This window comes from Panthera pardus, unplaced genomic scaffold, assembly GCF_024362965.1.
Source record: "Panthera pardus isolate Hobbes unplaced genomic scaffold, ASM2436296v1 HiC_scaffold_223, whole genome shotgun sequence".
NCBI lineage: Eukaryota > Metazoa > Chordata > Mammalia > Carnivora > Felidae > Panthera > Panthera pardus.
The window spans coordinates 1-24,859 of NW_026526792.1; the positions used below are offsets into that span (position 1 = coordinate 1).

The 24,859-nt window shown below is 40.3% G+C and overlaps 1 protein-coding gene across 1 annotated transcript; it reads right to left on the bottom strand.

Moving 5' to 3' along the window:
• Positions 1-568: 568 nt before the first annotated feature.
• LOC128772648 (nuclear RNA export factor 3-like) lies at positions 569-3,838 on the bottom strand (the record flags this gene model as incomplete). The annotated part of the gene is made up of 3 exons (XM_053888578.1): positions 3,605-3,838; positions 936-1,110; positions 569-722 (listed from the first exon to the last, which is right to left on the bottom strand). Coding segments are annotated over exons 1-3 (333 nt in total), but the record flags the coding sequence as incomplete, so codon positions are not given.
• Between the last annotated feature and the right edge of the window lie 21,021 nt (positions 3,839-24,859).

Genomic DNA, 24,859 nt, shown 5'->3' on the forward strand with positions numbered 1-24,859 from the left:
CTTCCTTTCACACCTTTTGTGTGTGTGTGTGTGTGGGGGGGGGTTCTTCAAAATAATTTCTTATGATAGGACAATATCCATTATTGTGAACTTTTGTACCAGTCATGGATTTCCTAAATAACCTTTCTTTCCATTCAAACACTTTCTTCAAATAATCAACTTAAGATATTTAGCATGAACTTCCTTATATAAAGTTCCAAGTGATCCTTGCTCAAGGAAGGATGCCTTAGTCTGTCTCTCCAACAGAGACCCTGGAGACTCGACCCCCTCCCACACTCAGCTTGAGCTAAACTGAGACTTCCAGGGTGGAGCTGCTACTTCTCCTTGGCTGTAGTTTCCTCTGTTCTTAGACAACCTACCCAATTCTCCCTTTAGTCAATCTGTTCCCTTTACATTGCTTCTCTGAGTCTGCCCTTACCTGATCTAAGATGCTAACTCCTAGTAATAAAAAGACGGATTACCCACTCCTCTCCCCCAGAAAAGTACCTAGCATCTCTATATGAGTCCAGCATAATTCCCTCTGTTCACCTCCTTCTGCACACTGGGTTCATTTTGCCAGGACACTCACTGTGATCTTGAACCAGCTCCTGGAGGTCTCATCCTGCCTCTCCCCCTCCATTCTTGTCTCTGGACCCTTTTGCTCTCCCTCCATGTTAGCTTGCATTTGGTCTTGCATCTGAAAACTGCCTCTCCAATGACAGGATGGAATGGCATAGGGGGCACTGTGGGGAAGTGGAGAGAAGGAAGTAATCCACACATGCTTGGAAAGTCTTCTATTACACATTCGCCCCACTGTACAATAAAGTTTGCTCAACCATTAACCTGATTCCATCATCCTGCACTCTTCCAGGTTGAAGAAGAGAACAGCATCTTCAGCTACAGGGCTATGTATTCCACTGGCTGGTACATTTCAGCTATGGTGACTGGTCACTTACTATCTTCCTCGGGTGCTCATGCAACTGTCATTTGTTGCTGGATCTCCATCTTGCTGCTGGTGGGATGAAGAATCAATGCCAGAACGGACATGCCCAGACCAATTGTTATACCTCCTTCGGTAAATACCCGAGCATCTTGCTCTTCTTTGTAAGGAGTTACCTGTGTTATTATGTCCTGAAATTGAGAATAACACATCAATGGTTCCAATATCACAAAAGGTTCCGGGGAAACATCATGGCTAATGAAGAAATATCACTGACTTTATCGTCTAAAATGAAATTCAGCACAGTGCTAAATAAGGTTGAAAGACTTCTCTGGGGCTCCACTGCCCGGGAGATGAGAAGTGGGGAGCATTCACAGCCAAGGAGAAAAAAAAAAGCACAGAGGAAAGGGTTTGGGCCTAGGGTTTAACCTGTGATGTTAGCCCTTGCTCTGCCCTTTGCAGGCTAGGTGACCAGGGACAAGTTGCTTATCATCTCTAACTCACAATTCCCTTCTCTGCCCTAGGGGGATAACCAAATCAATGCTGAAAGTTTGGTGCTATGGTTCACAGGTCAAAGGTGAGTTCCCACCTGAAAAAAGAATTAGAGAAGTGAAAGTTACATCTGATGAAAATATCCAGAAAAACTTAGAGAGACATAATATGGAGAATACCAAAAGAGAGGGGGAGAGAATTAAAGGAGATGTCCCCAGAATGAAAGAGAGGGAAATGCGGAGAAGTGGCATTTGATGGAATCTTGCTTGAGAAGTTTCCCAAAGTAACAGGATAATCAAGTCAGTATAACAATACTAATAGGAGACAAAGTATGCTTTAAGAAAAAACATTCCTAAAGAAAAGATGTACATTTCACAGTGATGTTAATGTAGCACAAACTGAGAAAATTTGTGACTGGAGGAATCAAACTAAAAGAAATATTAAAGGTTCTCCTTCAGGGAGAAGAAATAGGATCCCAGATGGAGGCACACAGATGCAGGAAAGAAAGACTAATGGCATTTGTGAATATGTAGGCAAGTCTAAATGAGTATTGACTATATAGCACCATGACACTAATTTCTTCTAGGGGTTTACATATACATAGAATTAAAATTCATGGCAATACATCGGGAGAGGGTGAGAGGAATCAAAGTGTCCCAAAGTTCCTTCATTGTCTGAAGAGCTTTAAAGAAGTAATCCACATCACACTGTGAAAAGGAAAACAAAAATTACATTATAGTCAGAAAGGTAAACACTACAAGAATGGCTAAGGGATGTTTAATTGTCTAGCCAAATGAGGTAACAATCTAATACTAAAAACAAACAAACAAACAAACAAACAAACAAACAAACAAAAAACAGTATTAAGTCATTTCAAAGAAAGGAGAGGAAAAGGACAGGCAAACCATAAGAGACTTTTAAATACTGATGGCGGGTGGGGGAGAGGGGAAAATGGGTGATGGGCACTGAGGAGGGCACCTGTTGGGATGAACACTGGGTGTTGTATGGAAACCAACTTGACAACAAATTATATAAAAAATTAAAATAAATTAAATAAAATATTGACATAAAAATACATGTGCAGTCAATATGGCATACAAAAAACAAGTTATATATATATATATATTTACATTAAAAGTTTCAGACTGGATATTCCAAACAGAAACACAGATATTATGAGACTGGAAGGAAAACATTCCATCAAATGCTCCTTGAAAGAAACATCTGCAAAATTTAATGATCTAGAAAATTTGGAAAAAAAAAAAAAAACTTGGCAAAATGTGTAGCATTTACTTACTGACCTCCCAAAAGCTGGTATAACCATATTACTAAAAAGAAAGGTATTTTTTTTCAAGAAAAAAACAATTACTAGAGAAAAGAGGAGGTTTCATTATAATAAAAGGTTCAATGCAATAAGAAGCCATCAATACAAAATCCTAAATTTGTGTGCGTGTCTTAACACAGAGCGAAAATGTGCAGAGCAAACAGTGACAGTAAAAAGATAAATGGATAAATTCACGATTACAGCAGGAATATTAACACACCTCCTTGAGTAACACATAAAATGGCAGACATAAATTCCACTAGGTGGAGAATATTTTAAAATGAGAATAAAGCAAATTAATAAATGTACTTAATTGACATAGAACAGTGCAAATAACCATTACACGTGGAACATTCCAGAATAAGTCATGTGCTGGGCTATAAAGCAAGCCTCAAGAAACTTCTATGGGGGTAATACAATCTACCCTGAATAGTTGATGTAAGAGTTAAGGGTAATGGGGTGTTCTCTGCCACTCCTTCACCTGTAGTAGGCATCCAAAGAATATTAATTTACAGCAACCCCCAACTCCCTTTCCTCGCACGTGGCCAACCTAGGCCACTCTCCAAACTGTGGACCTGTGAGGACCACATAAAATCAGATCTATCCCCTCAATCAGTGAAAAAAAATCCACCTGAGCCTAACCACTTCCATAGGAGGGGAGTTTTTCCATGTGGAACTGGGATGGGAATGTCAGGGCCCACCTGGCACATTTCCTCAAGAGATTAGAGAAGAGTGAGCCTGGGCCCTCATCACCCCTTCTCTAAAAGGGGGTTGGCTGGGTGTCCTGTGGGGTGGGGTGGGGGAAGGGACCCAGCAACCCTTGTAACCTCTGGGGATCTGAGACCAAGGCCTCATGCTGGCCAACCCACCCATGGTGTGGCCTGAAGGCAGTGACCTGTCACCAATGTCCTCACAGGCTGCTTATGAAGAGAACCTGTGGGATCTGGAGCTGGAGGTTTAGAGAAGATCAAGGAAAGCTGCTGAGGACGAAGAGAGCAGGCCCCAAATGACTTTGTCAGGCTCACACAAACAAGATGGAGTCCTTACAGGAAGTCCCCTCCTCAAAGCCATGGAGAAGAGAGCCCCCGACACCAGAGGTGATTACTGTGATTACTGCCCCCTGAGTTTGCTATCAGCCTATCAGGGAACTGTTTCTAACTGAACCAGCCCTGCAGAAAAGGCCAACTAGAGTCAGGGGGCGTGGGACCCAGGTACTTGCAGCTACAAACACAGGGAACTCTGTATGCCAGGCTCTGTATCCACTTACAATACATCCTGTTCCCTCATTCTGCAAACCCAGAGAACTCTGAGTGACAGCTGTAGGCCAGGCTCTGTACTTGCTACATTGCATCTTATCTCTCATGTAGTCCTCACAACGGGACTCCGAGATCACAGTCACAGGCTTTGCAAGGTTACTGAGACTTAATGAGGTGTTGGAGTTTTCCTGGAGTCATTCAGATGCTACCTGGAGAAACAGAGACTGCAACTGAGCTCCATGGAATGGGGGTGACATGTAAATGCATAGGTAGCCTAACTAAATTCTTGCTGCAATATGTGGGATTCGCTAAAGTTGGAGCAAGGTAACAGAATGTTCTGAAACTAATCACATGGCTGGCATTATCTCCTGTGCATCCCAGAGAGATAATAACAAACAAGCAAACAAACTACCGATACCCCATCCCCCCGAAACAACAGCAAAAACCAACACACACGCACACACACACACACAGACACACACGCCCCAGATCTGGAAACTATAAAGGAAAAAAACAACAAAAACAGAGTTTCGTGGGTCACTGTAATGAGAGTAGAATGAAATATATATATATATAGATGCCCCTTTAGTGGTCAGAGTGAGAATTGTAGCTCTGAATGTCTCAGACCAGAGGGCTTTGCAAGGGGGAAGGAAGGAAGGAGGCACCTGGGCTCCAGTATATCAGCCAGAAATTTCTGGAATTTCTACTTCTTTCTGGAATTTTCTACTCTGTGCCCACAATCCCTTCCTAGATCCCCATGCCCTGAGAGAGAAACTTCAGTCCCTGAGAGAGGTGAGGAAAAATCTCCACATATGAGAGTGTGAACACTTGGGTTTAGGGAAGTGTAAGACAGAAACGCACATACATACACAGATAAACTGTCAAGTCAAAGGGTGAAGTTTGTATTTGCGTATTAAACACTATCATGTGAACATTTTCATAACGTGGTAAATATATATGAACTTTTCTTGTGAATTGGTTATTATATATTTTCAAGTGTTTCTCTCAACAAATTTGCCTAATCACAAAATGTTAAACATTAAAAATGTATACATAGAAAATGGAAATCATTCTGCACCTTCCATCTATATATGATCCCCGCGCCCCAAATAACTGATATCCAAGATGGCTTATGTAAATAGATTGGTACAGATGTGTTTCTCTTTAAGTAATGTGTATACTTACCTTAAAATATTTGTGTAGTTATGTGGTTATAGATACACACTCTTTAAAATTTGCCAACACGTAAATAATGTTCTGCAAATTGATTTTTTCACTTACTTACTATGCCATCTCCAGATTGCCATTTCTTCAGTTAATGTGGTGTGGCATCTTTCCAGATGTCTGGAGAAACATTTTGCTTTTTACACAAATTATTTGTTGTCATTTGTCCCTTTCTCCACCAATAGACAAAAGCCCTTTATTTTCTTGCCCGGTAGCACAAATTCTGCAATATTTGCCAACAGGCAAATATTTACCCCATCTTTTCAAACTTTAATTTTTTTTCTTTCAATAGTGCAGAAATTGCTTTAATTTTCATGGGGTTTCTTCACTTAAAAATAATACAGCTATGACAGAAAACAAAACAAGAAATACTTAAGGTTACATCAAATAATAGTCTAGTGGGAATTCTTGATCCAAAGCCTTGAAGGCTTCAGGACACAGTGGAATAAAGCTTCAGACCGACTTCTACATCTGCAAATAATGGGGATAATAACTGAGTACTTGTTAGGTTGTAGGAGATACCATGTGAAGTGCCTCTGGCTTAAAATAATTCTCTAAATGATCATTTCCTTCCCTTGATGGAGGTTACTTTTCCTCTGCTTCTGGTTGGGCCACACACACCACCCCTAGGACAGTGCTATCCATGTGGCCGCCCCTATCCAGGCCTCTAGGCCTGAGGAATGGGATTTCATCTCCACCATCATCTTCAAGGCAAAGACATTGGGGAGAGGGTTGTTCCAGTACCCTGTTGGGTACCATAACATGAACACCTGGGAAATTCGAAACCAACTATGTGACCCAAGGAAAGCTTTTAACTCTGTTACAAAATTAATTGGACAAATTAAAGGGATGTTAAAGAAAAACAAATAAACAAACAAACAAACAACTCTTCTATCCCAAACAAGAATGTCACGTATAAAGAGATGCATATTACTGGGAAAATACATGGAATATGTTTTAAAGGCAAATGTTTAATATTCTGTTATAAAATAAATCTGATCAGTAAAAGAGTGTTATTAAAGTCTATTGAAATAATTCAAATAAGAACTATACATTACAAACTTATAAGATTTAAACATGTGTAAAACAATTATATATGCATGTATGTTTGTGTGTACATATATATTTCCATATATACACATACATGTGTCCATATATATATATATATAGAGAGAGAGAGAGAGAGAGAGAGAACAGTATATACATATTGTGAGCAAAATTTGGGAGAATATATATGTTCATGTAAATGTACTTGCATAGTACTATGCACAGGGAAGTATATCTGGGGAATATAAACTAAATTACCAAGGATATACATCTTGTTAGGTAACAAGATAAAGAGAATATACAAAAATATTTACTCAAATACACATTTCTGCACTGCATTTGATTTTGAAATAAGCACATTAACTTGAAATCCAAAAATAACTGATATAAGATTTTATGTCATTGTAGTATATAGCTGGTTGGAAATTTCATTACAAAAATCATATGTATGTATGTGGCCTACCTGTGTATATCTCTATCTATCTATCTATCTATCTATCTATCTATCACCTATCTATCTATTCTTTTTCCACATTACGTTTGTCTCTCAATCACACACACATATGGGTTTCGTGTCATAGTTGAGAGGGGAGAGCTGGAGAAAATTCTTGCTACTGGGTTTAATGTACATGGGCTCTGAGTCACCCTTAAGGCTTCATTTTCCACAGAATCTTCCAGAAGTTTCCCTCTGACCAGGACCTTCCTCCCTTTCCCCTTCCAAGGCTCTCTGCTAAGTGATGATCAACCTGCCTCTCTAGATATGTTCAGATGGTCAGATGGCCCAGACTTCCAATTTCTGAATTTTCTCCAGTGAAAAATATTAAAAGTTATATTTGTGTGGCGAGTGATGAAACAGTATGTAAAATGAAATCATGCTCAAACTGCTTTACCTAACCATCTTTTTCTTCTGCATGGTTTTGCAGAGAAAAATCATAGTACTAATATCACACACCTCTTAGAGGGCTGGTGGATGTTATAGGTCTTAGGTGGGAGCAGAGAGGGCAGAGGGGGTTCAGGAACTTTCTAGAATTGTCTTGTTAAGTATTACAAAGTTTTGCTCAGCATGCCAAACTGCTGTGTAAAGGATTTCCACACTGGACCTCCCAAGCGATGAACCAGGTTATAAGGTATTTCCTTCTTGCTCTATCTGGTTAGTCTCCACCCTCTCCCCTCCTGCTGGCTAATGCTTCCTTAGCCTCCAATCTCAGCTTAAGCATTTGCTTCCTCTGAGAAGTCTCAGACACACCCTTCTGGTTTGATTACCATTAGTCATGTAGTAACCCATCACCTTTACCATCTTCAGATACACCTTTCATGTGAAAGGGGACAAAAGACTGTGAGCTCAAACGTTCCCATGGGCTGTGGCTTCACACAGCAGACTGAAGATTCTGAAGTTTTTCCAAGTATTTTACCTTGAAGATTTGCCACAAGTTTGCCTCTTCTACTTTTGAGGGGAATGTCCAGGACACAAGTCAGTTCAGAAATTGAACTGTAGAGTTATTCCACAGACAACAACTAGGGCATGTACTTCAGAGAAGCTGTTGAGGCTGCAGACCGATGCTTCCTTCTCTAAAAGATCCAATAAGAGTACTGTAATGGCAATCTGCAATTTTGAGGAGGCGTGGATTTGCATGACACAGAACAAATGAAACTTCCAGAGGTAGAACTGCCAAGTTAGAAAGTTGTTGTTCATGGTGGTGGTGATATATATCTCTATCTATCTATCTATCTATCTATTTATATTTAATTGAAACATAATTAACACACAACATTATATTAGATTCATGTGTATAATATAATGATTCAACAGTTCTGTACAGTACTCAGTGCTCATCACAATAAGTGAGCTCTTAATGCCCTTTATCTATTTCACCCATCCCTTCACCCACCTCCTCTCTGGTAACCACCAATTTTTTCTCTGTATTTATGAGTGTTTGTTTTGTTTGGTTTTGTTTTGTGGTCTGATTCTTTCCTTTTTTTTCTTCTTCATTCGTTTGTTTTTTTTCTTAAATTCCACATATGAGTGAAATACTATGTTATTTGTCCTTCTCTGACTGACTTATTTCACTTAACATTTACCCTCTGGGTCCATCCATATTGCTGCAAATGGCAACATATCATTATTTTTAACGGCTGAGTAATATTCCATCACACACCTACACACACATAAACAAGCATACACGTATATATAAGCCCCATATATGTATACACCATATACATATGTATATGGATATATATATATGTATACACACACATATATATGTATACATATACATATGTATATATGTATATGCATATGTATATGTATACATATATATGTGTGTGTGTGTGTGTGTGTGTGTATATATGTATATATATATATATATATATATATATATATATATATACACACACGTTGGATCACATGGCAATTCCATTTTAAATTTTCTGAGGAAGCTCCATACTGTTTTCCACAGTGGCTGCACCAATCTGCATTCCCACCAAAAGTGCACCTTTATCCTCCACATCCTTGCCAGCAAGTTTGGAAAGCTTTTAAAGAATTTGCTTTGTGGACTGCTCTGAAATATATTTCAGAGTATTTAAATGAATTTCAGAAATCAGAAAAGGCATTAAAGAAGGAAGCAAAAATTTCCATTAACCCCTGAGGAGATGGCATCTTTCTTTATATTCTCATTAATGGTGTGTATAATATGACACTGGCTGATATTTTAATCTACATAATAACATTTAATCCCTTTGACATAACCACAAAGTCCACATGGTGATTCCTTCTTTACAGATGAGGAAACTGAGCCTCGGATTCCAGGCACAGCTGAGGCTGAAGCGTCTGTGTAACCTTCACTGCCCTGTGATTTCAATAAATCCTGGCAAAGACCCTATGAGGAAGAGAATCCTCACTCCTTGAATGGGGAAGCTGGGGCTTGGGATCTCAATGTCCCACACTGCCACATGTCATGCTTCTACTCATTGGATGAGCCCAGACTGGAAACCAGGTCTTCTGAAGCAAAAGCCTTTACTCTTCCTGCTGCTTCACCTGGCCTTGCCTTAATTATTGGATGTACTTTTATAGGCTTTGTTTATGAACATAATGGAAATTCCCCCTCAGTTTAGACAGTGTGGAAAATGCATCAAAGGACGGAGGAGGACATGCAAATAATTAGTAACACCATAGAACACTCACAAACCTAGTAAACTTTTAAGGTGCTCTTTTGGATACCTGAAAACTATTTAAAAATCTAGCTTCAATTTACTGTGACTATTTGAGACAATTCTTTGTTTTTATTTCTGTTGTTTATCACCTGGATATCTATCACCCAGATGTTGCTTTTAACAGAGAAGGAAAGCTATATATCATTTCTCAATGAAAACAAGTTAACAATTGTAAGAATGCCATTGTCAATCCCTGGAGGAAATATGTGTTTCTCAAAACGGATTTGTTTTCTCCAAATTAAAGAGTTTCATTTTTAATCATTACAATTAAAATCTGCATTATGACATGTTTGCTAATATGTAACGCAAACTACGGAGTTTGATGTTAAAATGAAGATGTCTTCATACACATACATGGGTACTTTGAATGAAACCCTTGAACTTAATTAATTTGGCGGCACACCAAAATCCAGTTTAAGTACCATCCATTACTCTCTCAAAACAAATATGGCCAATACAAAGCAGTCCTTGACCTCCCATCGAGTCAATCCATTTTCAGTAGCTGGGAAAAGAAACTATTTGGCAGAAGGCACAAACACAGCTGTTTGTTTAAACTGCAGAGGTGAAGGTCCATAGTGGAAGGGAAATTGACTTTCTACTGGTGAAAGTACCATGTACACATTATACAGTATATGGAGTGCTAATATCAACATGAGAAGAAAATGGTTGAAAACCTCAAACATGACAAGCTCTCCCCCTGTAGAAATCCTAGGAGGCATGTGTGATAATGCATTGTTATGAGCATAGACAGCCACTCCTCACTTACTCCAAACTTACTCCAAACTCCTCACCTTTTACTGGCTACCACAGTCTAGGATCTGCCTGTTGTCTCACTTCCTTGTGTGAAAACGTCTCCCCCCGCCCCCCGACAAATTTAGTCTTTTCTTCTGTGCTGGCCTCATCTTTAAGAGAGGGTAGAGCCAAATCTCACTGGTTATACACCTGTGCACAGGAGTGAGGCAGATCTGGATTTGAGCCCTGTTTCCATTACCTCTTAGCTCAGTGGCACCCAAGTTTGCTCACTATGCACTCAAATGAAAAAATATATATAATACAATATATATTAAATATTATATATTTAATTTATTATATAATACTTAATATATAGTGTATATATTTATTTATAATATAAATATATATTTAATTTATTATATAGCATTTATTATATATATTGTATTATATTATATTATATTATATTATATTATATTATAGAGAAGGAGTGCAAGAGAAGGAGCCTTTATATCTGTATAACTGATGTGGTCACCCTCACTGGCTCCGTCTACACCTGGTTTTGTCCACACCAGAAATCTCTGTCTCTCTCATTGAGAATGTGAAGTCTCTCAATTTTTTCTTGCTGCCTACCCAACCATTCTCCATCACGAAATCACCTGACACTTACAGCTGGGTTATACTGTTCTCATGCTGAACATCACCCATCAAAAAGAACACCAATATCAGACTAAGCCACTCTGTGACCATGATGAAATGAGATAAAAAAAAAAAAAAAAAAAAAAAAAACAAGATCACAGTGAATAAAGTAAAGTTGCAGGATGCACATTCCGCAATTAGTTGCACGTCTATACACTAACAGTGAACCATCTGAAAAAGACATCAAGAAAAGAATCCCATTTACCATAGCATCAAAAGCATTAAAGTACTTATGAATCAATTTAATCGAGAAAGCGAAATATCTATATGCCAAAAACTATAAGACATTGATGACAGAAACTGAAGAAGACACAAATAAATGGAATGATAGTCCACGTTCACAAATGGAAAGAATTAATATTGTTAAAATATCCATACTACCCCCAAATAGTCTATAGACTCAATGCAATCTCTACCAAGATACCAATGCCATTTTCCACACAAACAGAACAAAAAAGGCCTTAAGTTCATATGGAATCACAAAAGACCCAGAATACCTAAAGCAATTTGAGAAAGAAGAACAAAGCTGGAGGCATCACACCTCCTGATTTGAAACTGTATTACAAAGTCATCATAATCAAATGGTATGATATTGGCATAAAATATACACATGGACAAATGGAACAGAACAGAGAGCCCATAAATAAACCCGTGAATAAATGGTCAACTAATATCTCATAAGAAAGCCAAGAATATTCAATGGGGAAAGGATAAGCAGTTCAAGAAACGGTGCTGGGAAAACTGGACACTCACATACAAAAGAATGGAATTGGAGCCCTATCTTATACCATTCACAAAATTTACTGAAAACGGAGCAAAGATTTAAATATAAGTCCTGGGACCATAAAAGTCCCAGAAGAAAATACAGGGGGAAAGCTCCTTGACAATGTTCTTGGTAATGATTTTTTGCAAATGACACAAAGGCACAAAAGCAGCAAAAGGAAAAATCCACAAGTAGGGCCACATCAATCAACAATTAAAAGGCAACCTGTGGAGTGGGAGAAAATATTTGCAAACCATATATCTGATAAGGGGCTCTCATCCAAAATACGTAAGGAACTTACACAACTCAATAACGTAAAAGTAATAACCTGATCAAAAAATGGGCAAAGGACCTGAATAGACATTATTCAAAAGATGATATATAAAGGGCCAACAGGTATATGAAAAGGTGCTCAACATCATTAACCATCAAGGAAATCAAATCAAAACCACAATAAGATTTCACCTCACACCTGTCAGAATGGCTACAATCGAAAACAGGAGAAACAAAAAGTGTTGGCAAGGCTGTGCAGAAAAGGGAACCCTCTTGCACTGTTGATAGGAATGCAATCTGGCTCAGCCACTCTGGAAAACAGTTAAAAAGTTAAAAATGGAACTGTCCTAAGATCCAGTAATAGCATCACAGGGTATCAACCCTAAAAATACCAAAACATGAATTTGAAGGGATACATGCACCCCTATGTTTATAGCAGCTTTGTTTACAATAGCCAAATTATGAAAGCAGCCCAAATGTCCATCAATAGATGAATGGATAAAGAAGGTGTGTGTGTGTGTGTGTGTGTGTGTGTGTGCATATATTTTTTCATCCATAAAAAAAGAACAAAGTCTTTCTATTTGCAATGGCATGGGTAGAGCTAGTGAGTATAATACTAAGTGAAATAAGTCAGTCAGAGAAATACAGATACCAAATCATCTCACTCATATGTGGAATTTAAAAAACAAAATAAATGAGCAAAGGGAGAGAGAGCAAGAGCGAGAGCAAGAGTGTGTGTGAGTGTGTGTGTGTGTGTGTGTGTGTGTGTGTATGTGTGTGTGTGTGTGTGTGAGAGAGAGAGAGAGAGAGAGAGAGAGAGAGAGAGAGAGAGAATATCAGACAACCATGGAGAACAAACTGATGGTTACCAGGGGAAGTGGTGGTGAGTGGAGGGATGAGTAAAATAGGAGATAGGGATTAAAGGGTGCATTGTTGTGGTGAGCACTAGGTGATGTATGGAGTTTTGGAATCAGTATGTCATGCATCTGAAACTGACAGAACACCAGGTTAACTATACTGGAATTAGAATAAAAACTTAATTAAAAAAGGAACTACACTGTGTATAAACCATCTCTCAAGCAACATCTTCTTTATTAAGATAGAAATTAAACTTATGTGTAGGAGCATATGGGAATAGCTGTGTAGGAGCATATGGGAATAGAAACTATACTGTGTATAATGCATCAACCCAACAACTTTCTGTAAGATATAAGTGCTTTTCAGCATAGGTGTAGAGGCATTTGGGAAAAGCTGTGTGGTTAACTACTTGAAAATATACCGAGTATAAACTGTCCTTCAAAACACACACACACACACACACACACACACACACACACACACACGATGAGATTTTGCCTCATGCCTGTTAGGATGGCTATTATTAAAAACACAAGAGATAACCGGTGGTGACAAAGATGTGGAGAAAAGGACATCCTTGTGCTCTGTTGAAGGAAATGAAACTTGGTACAGCCACTGTGGAAGACAGTATGGGAGTTCCTCGAAAAGTTTAAAATAGAACTACCATAAGATTCAGCAATTCCTCCTCTGGGTATATATCTGAAGGAAGTGATAGCACGATCTTGAAAAGATGTCTGCATCCACATGCACACTGCAGCATTATTCGCAACAGCCACAACATGGACTCAAACTAATTGTCCATCAATGGATGAATGGATACAGAAAATGTGATGTATATATACACAATGGAATATAATTCATAAGAAAGAAGGAACTCCTGCCATTTGCAACAGCATGGGCGAAACTTTAAGGCATTCTGATAAGTGAAATAAGACAAAGGCAACTACTGTATGATCTCACTTGTACATGGAATCTAAAAAAGCCAAATCTGTAGAAACAGAGAGACGAGTGGTGGTTGCCAGGGGCTGGAGGTGGGGAGAATGGGTGATGGTAGCCAAAGGGTACAAACTTCCAGTTTTAAGATTAATAGGTTCTGGAGACTTAATGTACAGCCTGCTGACTACGGTTCCCAATACTGTACTGTATACATGGAAGTTGCTAAGAGAGTAGATTTTCAATGTTCTCACCACACGCACACGCAAAATGATAACTATGTGAGATGACGTGTGTGCCAACTAACCTTATTGTGGGAATCATTTTGTAATATGCACATATATCAAAGTGTCACGTTGTACACCTTAAACTCGCACAACGTCATGTCGATTATATCTCAATAAAGCTGGGGGTAAAAACAACACAAAATCACCATGCGAACCACAAAAATGACTAAGCACCCTCTTCTCCTGGTTAAAATAAGTAACCAATGCCTCTTTACCAATTACAGCTTTAATCTTGCTCTATGCTTCTCTCCTTTCAGATAAAATTTATCGCTGTACCCAATCAAAGAATCACTCCCACTTCCTGACAGCATTCAATATGGACCAGCTCCCCACTTCCTTGAACCTCCTCCACAATCACTGAACACAAGTCCAAATCTTATAATACTTCATTCCTTTTTTAATGAATATAATTTATTGTCAAGTTGGCTTACATAAAACACCCAGTGCTCATCCCAACAAGTGCCCTCCTCAATGCCCATCACCCACTTTCCCCTCTCCCCCACCCCCCATCCACCCTCAGTTTGTTCTCTGTATTTAAGAGTCTCTTGTGGTTTGCCTCCCTCCCTCTCTGTTTGTAACTAATTTTCCCATTTCCCTTCCCCCATGGCCTTCTGTTAAGTTTCTCAGGATCCACATATGAGTGAAAACATATGATATCTGTCCTTCTCTGACTGGCTTATTTCGCTCAGCATAATGCCTTCCAGTTCCATCCATGTTGCTGCAAGTGTCATGAGTTCATTCTTTCTCATTTCCAAGTAGTATTCCATTGTATATATAAACCACATCTTTATCCATTCATCAGTTGATGGACATTTAGGCTCTTCCCATGATTTGGCTATAGTTGAGAGCACTGCTATAAACATTGGGGTACACATACCCCCATGCATCAGCACTCCTGTATCCCTTGGGCAAATTCCTAGCAGTACAATTGATGGGTCGCAGGGTAGTTCTATATTTAGTTTTTTGAGGAACCTCCACAATGTTTTCCAGAGCGACTGCACCAGTTTGCATTCCCACCAACAGTGCAAGAGGGTTCCCGTTTCTCCACATCCTCGCCAGCATCGGTAGTTTCCTGATTTGTTCATTTTACCCACTCTGACGGGCGTGAGGTGGCAACACAGTGTGGCTTTGATTTGTATTTCCCTGATGATGAGTGACATTGAGCATCTTTTCATGTGTTTGCTGGCCATCTGGATGTCTTCTTTGGAAAAGTGTCTATTCATGTCTTCTGCCCATTTCTTCACTGGATTGTTTGTTTTTCGGGTGTGGAGTTTGGTGAGTTCTTTATAGATGTTGGATACTAGACCTTTTTTATTTTATTTTATTATTATTATTATTATTATTATTATTATTTTTAAATTTACATCCAAATTAGTTAGTATATAGTGAAACAATGATTTCAGGAGTAGATTCCTTAATGCCCCTTACCCATTTAGCCCATCCCCCTCCCACAACCCCTCCAGCAACCCTCAGTTTGTTCTCCATATTGACGTATACTAGCCCTTTATGTGATATGTCATTTGCAAATATCTTTTCCCATTCCGTCGGTTGCCTTTCAGTTTTGTTGACTGTTTCCTTTGCAGCACAGAAGCTTTTTATCTTGATGAGGTCCCAATAGTTCATTTGTGCTTTTAATTCCCTTGCCTTTGGAGATGCGTCGAGTAAGAAATTGCTGTGGCGGAGGTCAAAGAGGTTGTTGCCAGCTTTCTCTTCTGGGGTTTTGATGGTTTCCTGTCTCGCATTCAGGTCTTTCATCTTTTTTGAGTTTACTTTTGCGTATGGTGTAAGAAAGTGTTCGAGTTTCACTCCTCTGCATATTGCTGTCCAGTTCTGCCAGCACCATTTGCTAAAGAGACTGTCTTTTTTCCATTGGATACTCTTCCCTGCTTTGTCAAAAATTAGTTGGCCAAACACTTGTGGATCCAATTTTGGGTTCTCTGTTCTATTCCATTGGTCTATGTGTCTGTTTTTGTGCCAATACCATACTGTCTGAATGATTTCAGCTTTGGAGTAGAGGCTAACGTCTGGGATTGTGATGCCTCCTGCTTTGGTCTTCTTCAACATTACGTTGGCTATTTGGGGTCTTTTCTGGTTCCATACAAATTTTAGGATTGCTTGTTCTAGCTTTGAGAAGAATGCCAGTGAAATTTTGATTGGGATTGCATTGAATGTGTAGATTGCTTTGGGTAGTATTGACATTTTGACAATATTTGTTCTTCCAAACCATGAACGTGGAATGTTTTTTTTCCATTTTTTTGTGTCTTCTTCAATTTCCTTCATAAGCTTTCTATAGTTTTCCACGTACAGAACTTTTACATGTTTGGTTACGTTTATTCCTAGGTATGTTAAGGTTCTCGGTGCAATTGTAAATGGGATCAGTTTCTTTATTTCTCTTTCTGTTGCTTCATTATTGGTATATAAAAATGCAACCATTTTCTGTACATTGATTTTGTATGCTGTGACTTTGCTGAATTCATGTTTCAGTTCTAGCAGGCTTTTGGTGGACTCTGTCTGGTTTTCCATGTAGAGTATCATGTCGTCTGCGAAAAGTGAAAGTTTGACTTCATTGCTGCCCATTTTGATGCCCTTGATTTCATTTTGTTGTCTGACTGCTGATGCTTGGACTTCCAACACTATGTTAAAAAACAGCGGTGACAGTGGACATCCCTGTCGTGTTCCTGATCTCAGGGGAAAAGCTCTCAGTTTTTCCCCATTGAGGATGATATTAGCTGTGGGCTCTTCTTTTTCTTTGTCTTTTTTTTAAATTTTTTTAATGTTTTATTTATTTTTAAGACAGACAGAGACAGAGCATGAGTTGGGATGGGGCAGAGAGAGAGGGAGACACAGAATCTGATGCAGGCTCCAGGCTCCCAGCTGTCAGCACAGAGCCTGACACGGGGCTCGAACTCACGACCCGTGAGATCATGATCTGAGCCAAAGTTGGATGCTCAACCGAGTGAGCCACCCAGGCGCCCCAGCTGTGGGCTTTTCATAAGTGGCTTTTATGAAGTTTAAGTATGTTCCTTCTATCCCGACTTTCTTGAGGATTTTTATTAAGAAAGGATGTTGTATTTTGTCAAATGCTTTTTCTGCATCTATTGACAGCATCATACAGTTCGTATCCTTTCTTTTATTAATGTGATGTACCACATTGATTGTTTTTGCGAATATTGAAACAGCCCCGCAGCCCAGGAATGAATTCCACTTGATCATGGTGAATAATCCTTTTATATGCTGTTGAATTTGATTTGCTAGTATCTTGTTGAGAATTTTTGCATCCATGTTCATCAGGGATATTGGCGTGTATTTCTCCTTTTTTGTGGGGTCTTTGTCTGGTTTGGGAATCAAGGTAATGCTAGCTTCATAAAATGAGTCTACAAGTTTTCCTTCTGTTTCTATTTTTTTTTTTTTTTGGAACAGCTTGAGAAGGATGGGTATTAACTCTGCTTTACATGTCTGGTAGAATTCCCCCCGGGAAGCCATCTGGCTCAAGACTCTTATTTGTTGGGAGATTTTTGATAACTGATTCGATTTCTTCACTACTTATAGGTCTGTTCAAACTTTCTATTTCTTCCTGTTTGAGTTTTGCTAGTGTGAGGGTGTCTAGAAAATTGTCCGTTTCTTCCAGGTTGTCCTGTTTGTTGGCATATAGTTTTTCATAGTATTCTCTGGTGATTCCTTCTACATCTGAGGAATTGGTTGTGATAAATACATTTTCATTGGTGATTTTATCTATTTGGGTCCTCTTTTTGAGAAATCTGGCCAAGGGTTTGTCTTTTTTTTATTTTTTTTTTCAAAAAACTAACTCTACTTTCATTGTTCTGTTCTACTGTGTTTTTTTTTTCTTTCAATTCTATATTGTTTATTTCTGCTCTGATCTTGATTATTTCTCTTCTTCTGCTGGGTTTGGGGTTTCTTTGTTGTTCTGCGTCTAGTTCCTTTAGGTGTGCTGTTAGATTTTGTATTTGGGATCATTCTTGTTTCTTGAGCTAGGCCTGGATGGCAAATTTTTCTCTTAGGAGTGTCTTCACTGCATCCCAAAGGGTTTGGATTGTTGTGTTTACATTTTCATTTGTTTCCATGTTTTTTTTTTTAATTCCTGCTTTCATTACCTCGTTGACCCATTTGCATTTGGAGATTTGCCAAACATTTTCTTGTGTTTGATTTCAAGTTTCATAGCATTGTGATCTGAAAGTGTGCATGGTATGATCTGAATTATCTTATATTTATTGTGGGTTGTTTCGTGACCCAGTATGTGATCTATCGTGGAAAATGTTCCATGTGCACTCGAGAAGAAAGTATATTCTGCTGCTTTAGGAAGAAAAGTTCTGAATATATCTGTCAAGTCCATCCAGTCCAGTGTATCGTTCAGGGCCATTGTTTCTTTACTGATTCTCCGTCTAGATGATCTGTCCATTGTTGTAAGTGGAGTATTACAGTCCCCTGCAGCTACCACATTCTTACCAATAAGGTTGCTTATGTTTGTGATTAATTGTTTTATATATTTGGGTGCTTTTGTATCTGGTGCATAAACATGTATAATTGTTAGCTTTACTTGATGGATAGACCCTGTAATTATTATATAATGCCCTTCTTCATCTCTTGTTACAGCCTTTAATTTAAAGTCTAGTTTGTCTGATGTAAGTATGGTACTCCAGCTTTCTTTTGACTTCCAGTAGCACGATATATCGTTCTCCATCCCATTACTTTCAATCTGTAGGTGTCCTCACGTCTAAAATGGGTCTCTTGGAGACAGAAAATAGATGGGTCTTGGTTTTTTTCTATACATTCTGATACCTTATGTCTTTTGATTAAAGCATTGAGTCCATTTACATTGAGTGTTATTATTGTAAGATATGGGTTTAGTTAGAGTCGTCTTGTTGTCTCTAGGTTTCATGCTTGTAGTGATGTCTCTGGTACTTTGTGGTCTTTGCAACACTCACAGAGTCCCCTTTAGGATGTCTTGTAGGGCTGGTTTACTGGTGATGAATTCTTTCAGTTTTTGTTTGTTTGGTAATACCTTTATCTCTCCTTCTATTCTGAATGACAGACTTGATGGATAAAGGAGTCTTGGCTGCAGTTTTTTTTTTTTTCTTCTTTTCATCACATTGAAAATTTCGGGCCACTCCTTTATGGCCTGCCAAGTTTCAGTGGATGGGTCTGCTACGACCCTTATGTGTCTACCCTTGTAGGTTAAGGCCCGTTTATCCCTAGCTGTTTTCAGCATTCTCTCTTTACCTTTGTAGTTTGCCAGTTTCGCTATGATATGTCATGCAGAAGATCGGTTCAAGTTACTTCTGAAGGGAGTTCTCTGTGCCTCCTGGATTTCAATGTCTTTTTCCTTCCCCAGATTGGGGAAGTTCTCAGCTATGATTTTTTTCAACACACCTGTGGCCCCCTTTTCTTCTTCTTCTTCTTCTTCTCCTCCTCCTCCTCCTCCTCCTCCTTCTTCTTCTTCTGGAATTCCTATGATACGGATATTGTTTTGTTTCATTGAATCACTTAACTCTCTAATTCTCCCCTCATGATCCAGAATTTTTTTTCTCTCTCTCTCTTTCTCAACTTCCTCTTTTCCATAATTTTATCTCCTGTTTCACCTATTCTCCTCTCTGCCTCTTCAATTCTCCCTGTCACCACCTCTAGTTTATTTTGCACCTCATTTACAGCACTTTTTAACCCACTCTATTTTTTAGTTCCCTGATCTCTGCAGCAATAGATTCTCTGCAGTCTTCTGTGCTTTTTTTCAAGTCCAGCAATTAATCTTGTGACTATTATTCTAAATTCTTATTAAGTTATATTGTTTATGTCTGTTTTGAGCAATTCTTTAGCTGTCATTTCTTCCTGGAATTTCTTTTGAGGAGAATTCTACCGTTTCGTCATTTTGGCTAGTTTTCTGTCCCTCATGTGTTTTAAAAGTTTGTTATATGCCCTGCACCTGCGAGCACTACTATATTAAAGAGGGGTCATACACTGCCCAGGGCCTGGCCATTCAGGATGTGTTTTGTGGAGAGTGTTATTTGCTGTCTGTTGTTGCGACTTTGGTTACTTTATCTCCCTACTCGTAGTGATGTTTTGAACCCTCCCTTAGGTGTGCTTTTATTTGTTCATTGAAGTAGAGCTGGAAAGGAAAATAAACAAACAAACAGAAAGCTGAAACATGCACACACACACACAATCCAAAAACAAAACAAAACAAAACAAAACAAAACAAAACATGAAACACCAGCTACAAGTAAACAACAGGGTGGAGGCAGTGCTGATGGAAGAGGACTTATCCCATATAAAGAGAGAAATGACATGTGCGGGGAAAAAGAAAAAAAAAATAAAAATTGGCCAGACATAAAAACTATACGGCTTAATCCAGAGAGAGAGAAAGGGAAATAAACAAGGAGGCGGGAAAAAAAGAAAAGAAAAGAACGTTGTCCAGACAGAGAAATGAGAGGGTGTAATCCAGAGAGAGAGAAAGGAGATGTGGAACATGTATCAAGAGAATGGATTAAATATGTCTGCTTAAACCAAATCAACAACCAGAGTAACCAGACTAGAGGAGGGAAGAGATAAGAAGGAGAAAAGGAAGGAAGAATATATCTATATAATAAAAATTGTCTGAGAATTAAATCAGACAATGCAACAGCGCAGGTCTGGGGGAGGGGCTTTCTGGTTTGTCAGCATCAATCCCGCTCCAGTAGATATGCAGTTACCAGGCGAGGAGGGTCATGGTTTGGTGCAGGCCTGTCCCACCTCCACTGTGGGCCCTGCTCTCCAATCCCTGAGACCCCACCTTAGTGGTGGTGGGGAGGAAAATGGCGACACCCCAGTCTCTCCTCCATGGACCAGGTGTCACAAACCACTCTGTTTGAGCCATCCTCACTTTGCCACAGGCACCAATGAAGCAGTTTGTGTAGTTCTGCCGAGTCCCGCGCCCTGGCGCTTGGCTGCGATTCAAACTCTCACTCTGCCTGCCCTGGTACCAGGGAAGCGCTGCTCTGCACTGCCCGATATGTGGTCTCTGGCTGGAGGATGCAAGCAGGCTTTGTCCTGTCCCACAGCACTCCAGGGAGGGGATCGCTTTTTCCTACTGCAGACCGCACCCCTGACCTCGCCACTGAGCCCAGGGCTGGCTTCCCTCCATCCCAGGTGTGCTATTGGAGCAGCCGGCCCCAGTCAGGAGAAAACCCCTCGGTTAGAGATTGAATCTTTCTCCACCCCGGTCCGTGTTTTTTGTCTTGTCCAGATACAGTCCTATGCTTCCCTAGCCTCTCTTTCTCTTCTCTTTGTCTCTCCGCAGAAGGGGATCTCTCCCCTCCATTCATTTTATCTCTCCCAGTTTGCAATCATGCACCTATGGCCCATCAGGTTGTCCCAGTGGGTCCCTAGATGTGACTGTCTCTTTGTCTCCCAGACTCTCAGAGTTCAAAGTCCTTTAGCTTCAACACTGCTTTCTTTGAGAGACAAGGGACTAGGGACTTCCCAATCCCCCTACTTCTCTGCCATGTTGGTCCCTCCTCTCTCCTTATAATATTTCATTCCTAGTGTTCTCTTATTGAGACACCCCATGGGTGTCCATGGTGTGCCTTCTGCCTCACTGCAATGAGTAACAAGCCCAACTTTGTTTGGTTACAGATGTGTTTCCAGTGGTCTTTTGGCTAGAGAACATTGACTGTGGAGTGATCTTGAATTGGTTGGCCACCCCAAGGGGGACAATGCGGATTGTTTTAAAGTCCTATCACTCTTTGTTTCCACAGTATCTGGTCTCCAGGCTGGTCAACTATCTGTGAAGAGCAGAGTCCATTGTAGATGCCTGTACCAAGGAGTATGTGGATTGTCTATGATATGGTATAGAGTGTGAGGTGGGAAGACTGTTTATGGCAGAGGGTAGCAGATGGGAGTCTGGACACGAAGGTCCAGCAGCAGCTGCTCTATTCTTTTCCCTATGCTGAGGCACACTCGGCTTACAGATAGGGTGGCAGAGAGGCTGGGGCTGTGGAATTCCATGTGGGCTCAGCTTATGAAATAATAAAAGAGGCGTTATTTCCCATATGTACTTCTCTTCCTGCCCATCAATTACAAAGACATCGAGTACCTGGACCATTTCCAATGAGGTGCACTTCTCACAAAGGCTGCTGGTGGGGATGGGTAGTGGGACCCCTCCTCCCTGTCCCCCATCAGGGCCCAGGAGCCTCTGTGAGGAAGGAGGGGCCTAGAAGCAGGTGCAGAGACTCCAGGGAGAGTGGCCTGATGGTGTCCTTTTCCATACCTCATCTCCAACTAACTTGTGTGCCAATGTGTTACTCTCTGCCCCCAGTACTTTGTCCCAGAAGTGATCTCTGACTGATCAGATACCCTTAACCCTGGGAGCCCTGCCTGTGGTCCCCACCCCCAGCCCCGGTTCATAACTGCTACTTATCTTCCCAAAACATGGATTCCATTGATCCCACAAGGCTTCTCATAAGCCTTTAGTGGTATCATGTCTTTAATGACCTCAAAATCCCCCTCCATTCACAGCCCCTTGTCATACCACCATTCTATAACTCCTGTGCTGAAGAAAGCCAGTGGTTGGATGTGAACACTTCACCCCCTCAGTGGCCATATCCAAAGGTGGGAACCTCAGACCTAGAGCAGACAAGGTTAGACACTGTCCCCACCCCTTCAAAATACAATAAAGTACGAAGAAGTGATGCCTGGCTGTTCTTAGCACCCTAGCCTGCATCAAAAAAGGTGGTGGTGAGGTAATGGTAGGGGGGCATGCTTCTAACCAAGTATCTCCTAGGTCAGGCAAGGCTTGGATCTCACCAAGACTTCCTGGAAGGTCATGTAATATCACAAGGAAACAAATAAATAGTGATCCTGCAATTGCTATTTAAACCAGGATGGCCTCAACCCCTTGGAGTGTCCAATCAGTTACCTCTGAGCCATGTCTGCTCACCTGGGAGCCCCCACTCTTCACCAAGTCAGGCTGGACTTCCCATCCCCTCCCTTCCATCCAGCCCCCATTAGTCGTGCTCACTGTGCCAGGCCCAGCTCATCTTTGGGGGGAGTCTCTGACGACTCCAGTGAGCTCTTCCTCCTCTGTATACATTAAGAAGATTCTACAGAGGTTACCTCCACAAAGACCTGGACCATGTAAAGCCATTACCATGATCTCTGCAGCCCCTGGGCCACTGGAGGTGTGAGGAGTGACAGATGCACTCCAGTGAACACCCATGTGACAATGTAGGACATGCAGGGGAAGGAACTTACCCTGGGATGGCTCAGGCACTGAGACCCAGGAAGAGCTGCTGACCCGCATTCCAGTGTCCCTCCCAGCAGATCCCCAGTCACCTCTTCCTGGGTATAAAGATCTTCCCAGACACCCAGGTCATGTGCAGTCCTGATGCGAACATAGAGAGTAACAACTGAGGATAGGAAAAACATAAGTGTTTCATGGAGAGAATAAGGACTTTGTGCCAACACATCTCCATTACACTGCATGTCACAGAGATGGCACTGAAATACCTATGTCAAGTGGATGGATATGTGCGGTTCCCTTCTTCTTACAGTCTCAAATACTTGCCAAAATGTCGTGATGTTATTAAGGTAAGAAACCCCATCGCAATCAAAGATTGGAGCAGTTGGGATGGGAAGACAGCAAACATTGGCATTGTGGATGATATGCCAAGGCTCATGCTGGGATCTTGAGGGTGGTTTCCCCTTGAACTCCTCACAATGCTCCCTTAAGGTAGAAACCAGGATTTCCATTCACACACCAGAAAGGTGAGGCTCAATGAGGTTACTTATGTTTCTAGGTTCACACAGCTTTTTAGAGATAGAGCCAGTATCATCTGGTCTGTTTGCCTGACTCCAAGGCCCATCTTTAGAATCAGGAACACAACCTGCCCCTTCAGATGTGTGATATGGGCAAGGAGAACTGACAGGTGCCACTGGTGAGTGTACAGCCACTCTGGGGGGCAATATGGCAACACCCACTAAGTGTGTGGGAAAGCTGAAAGCGACCAGCTTGCAATATGAAGCACATGTATTAACCAACGAAGAGATGGATATAGGACCGCTACAGAAAACTCACTGAAAAAATGTACACGCACAAAAACAATTTTGAATTCCAAAGCCACAACCACCAGTGAAATTCATAGAATAATTAATATGAATAACAATAGATGGGAAAGGAAGCTAAAGACGTGTATGTGTAACATACTATAATTTTGAAGAACACGTGAATAAAAATATATATATATTATATATAATATACATTAAATATATATATATATATATATATATATACACACACACATATATAATCTGCACATGCAAGTTAAATCTCTACCTACAAATAACCACCTCTGGAGAGTATGTACCCATCTATTGACAGAGGCCCCTTTCGGTCAGAGGATGGGGATTAGAAAATGACAGATACCAAGTAACGTTAATTTATAAATACACATTCACATATTGTTTGAAATGTTACATCAGGAGAATCATCAAGGTAAAAATGTGGAGACAAGGAATTTAGAAATGGATTGACAAAGGAAAAAGTACATATGTACTTACTATTTTTGAAACATGTACAAAATAGAGTGCTCGTGGGAGGGAAAGCAAGTTCAAAACTAATTGCTTAGACATGGTAGATTATGTGTGTGTGTGTGTGTGTGTGTGTGTGTGTGTGTGTGTGTTTCTATGGCTGAAACACAATATTCTGCGAGTCTGTGTTTTTATGTCGCAAGCTCTATCATCCCATACAAATGCTCAAAGTGCAGCTTCCTCTCCAACTCAGACAGGGATGACCTTTCTGTTTTAAGACTTACAGATAACAAAAAGTGATGGATGCAGAGGGACTTCTGCCAGTGGGTA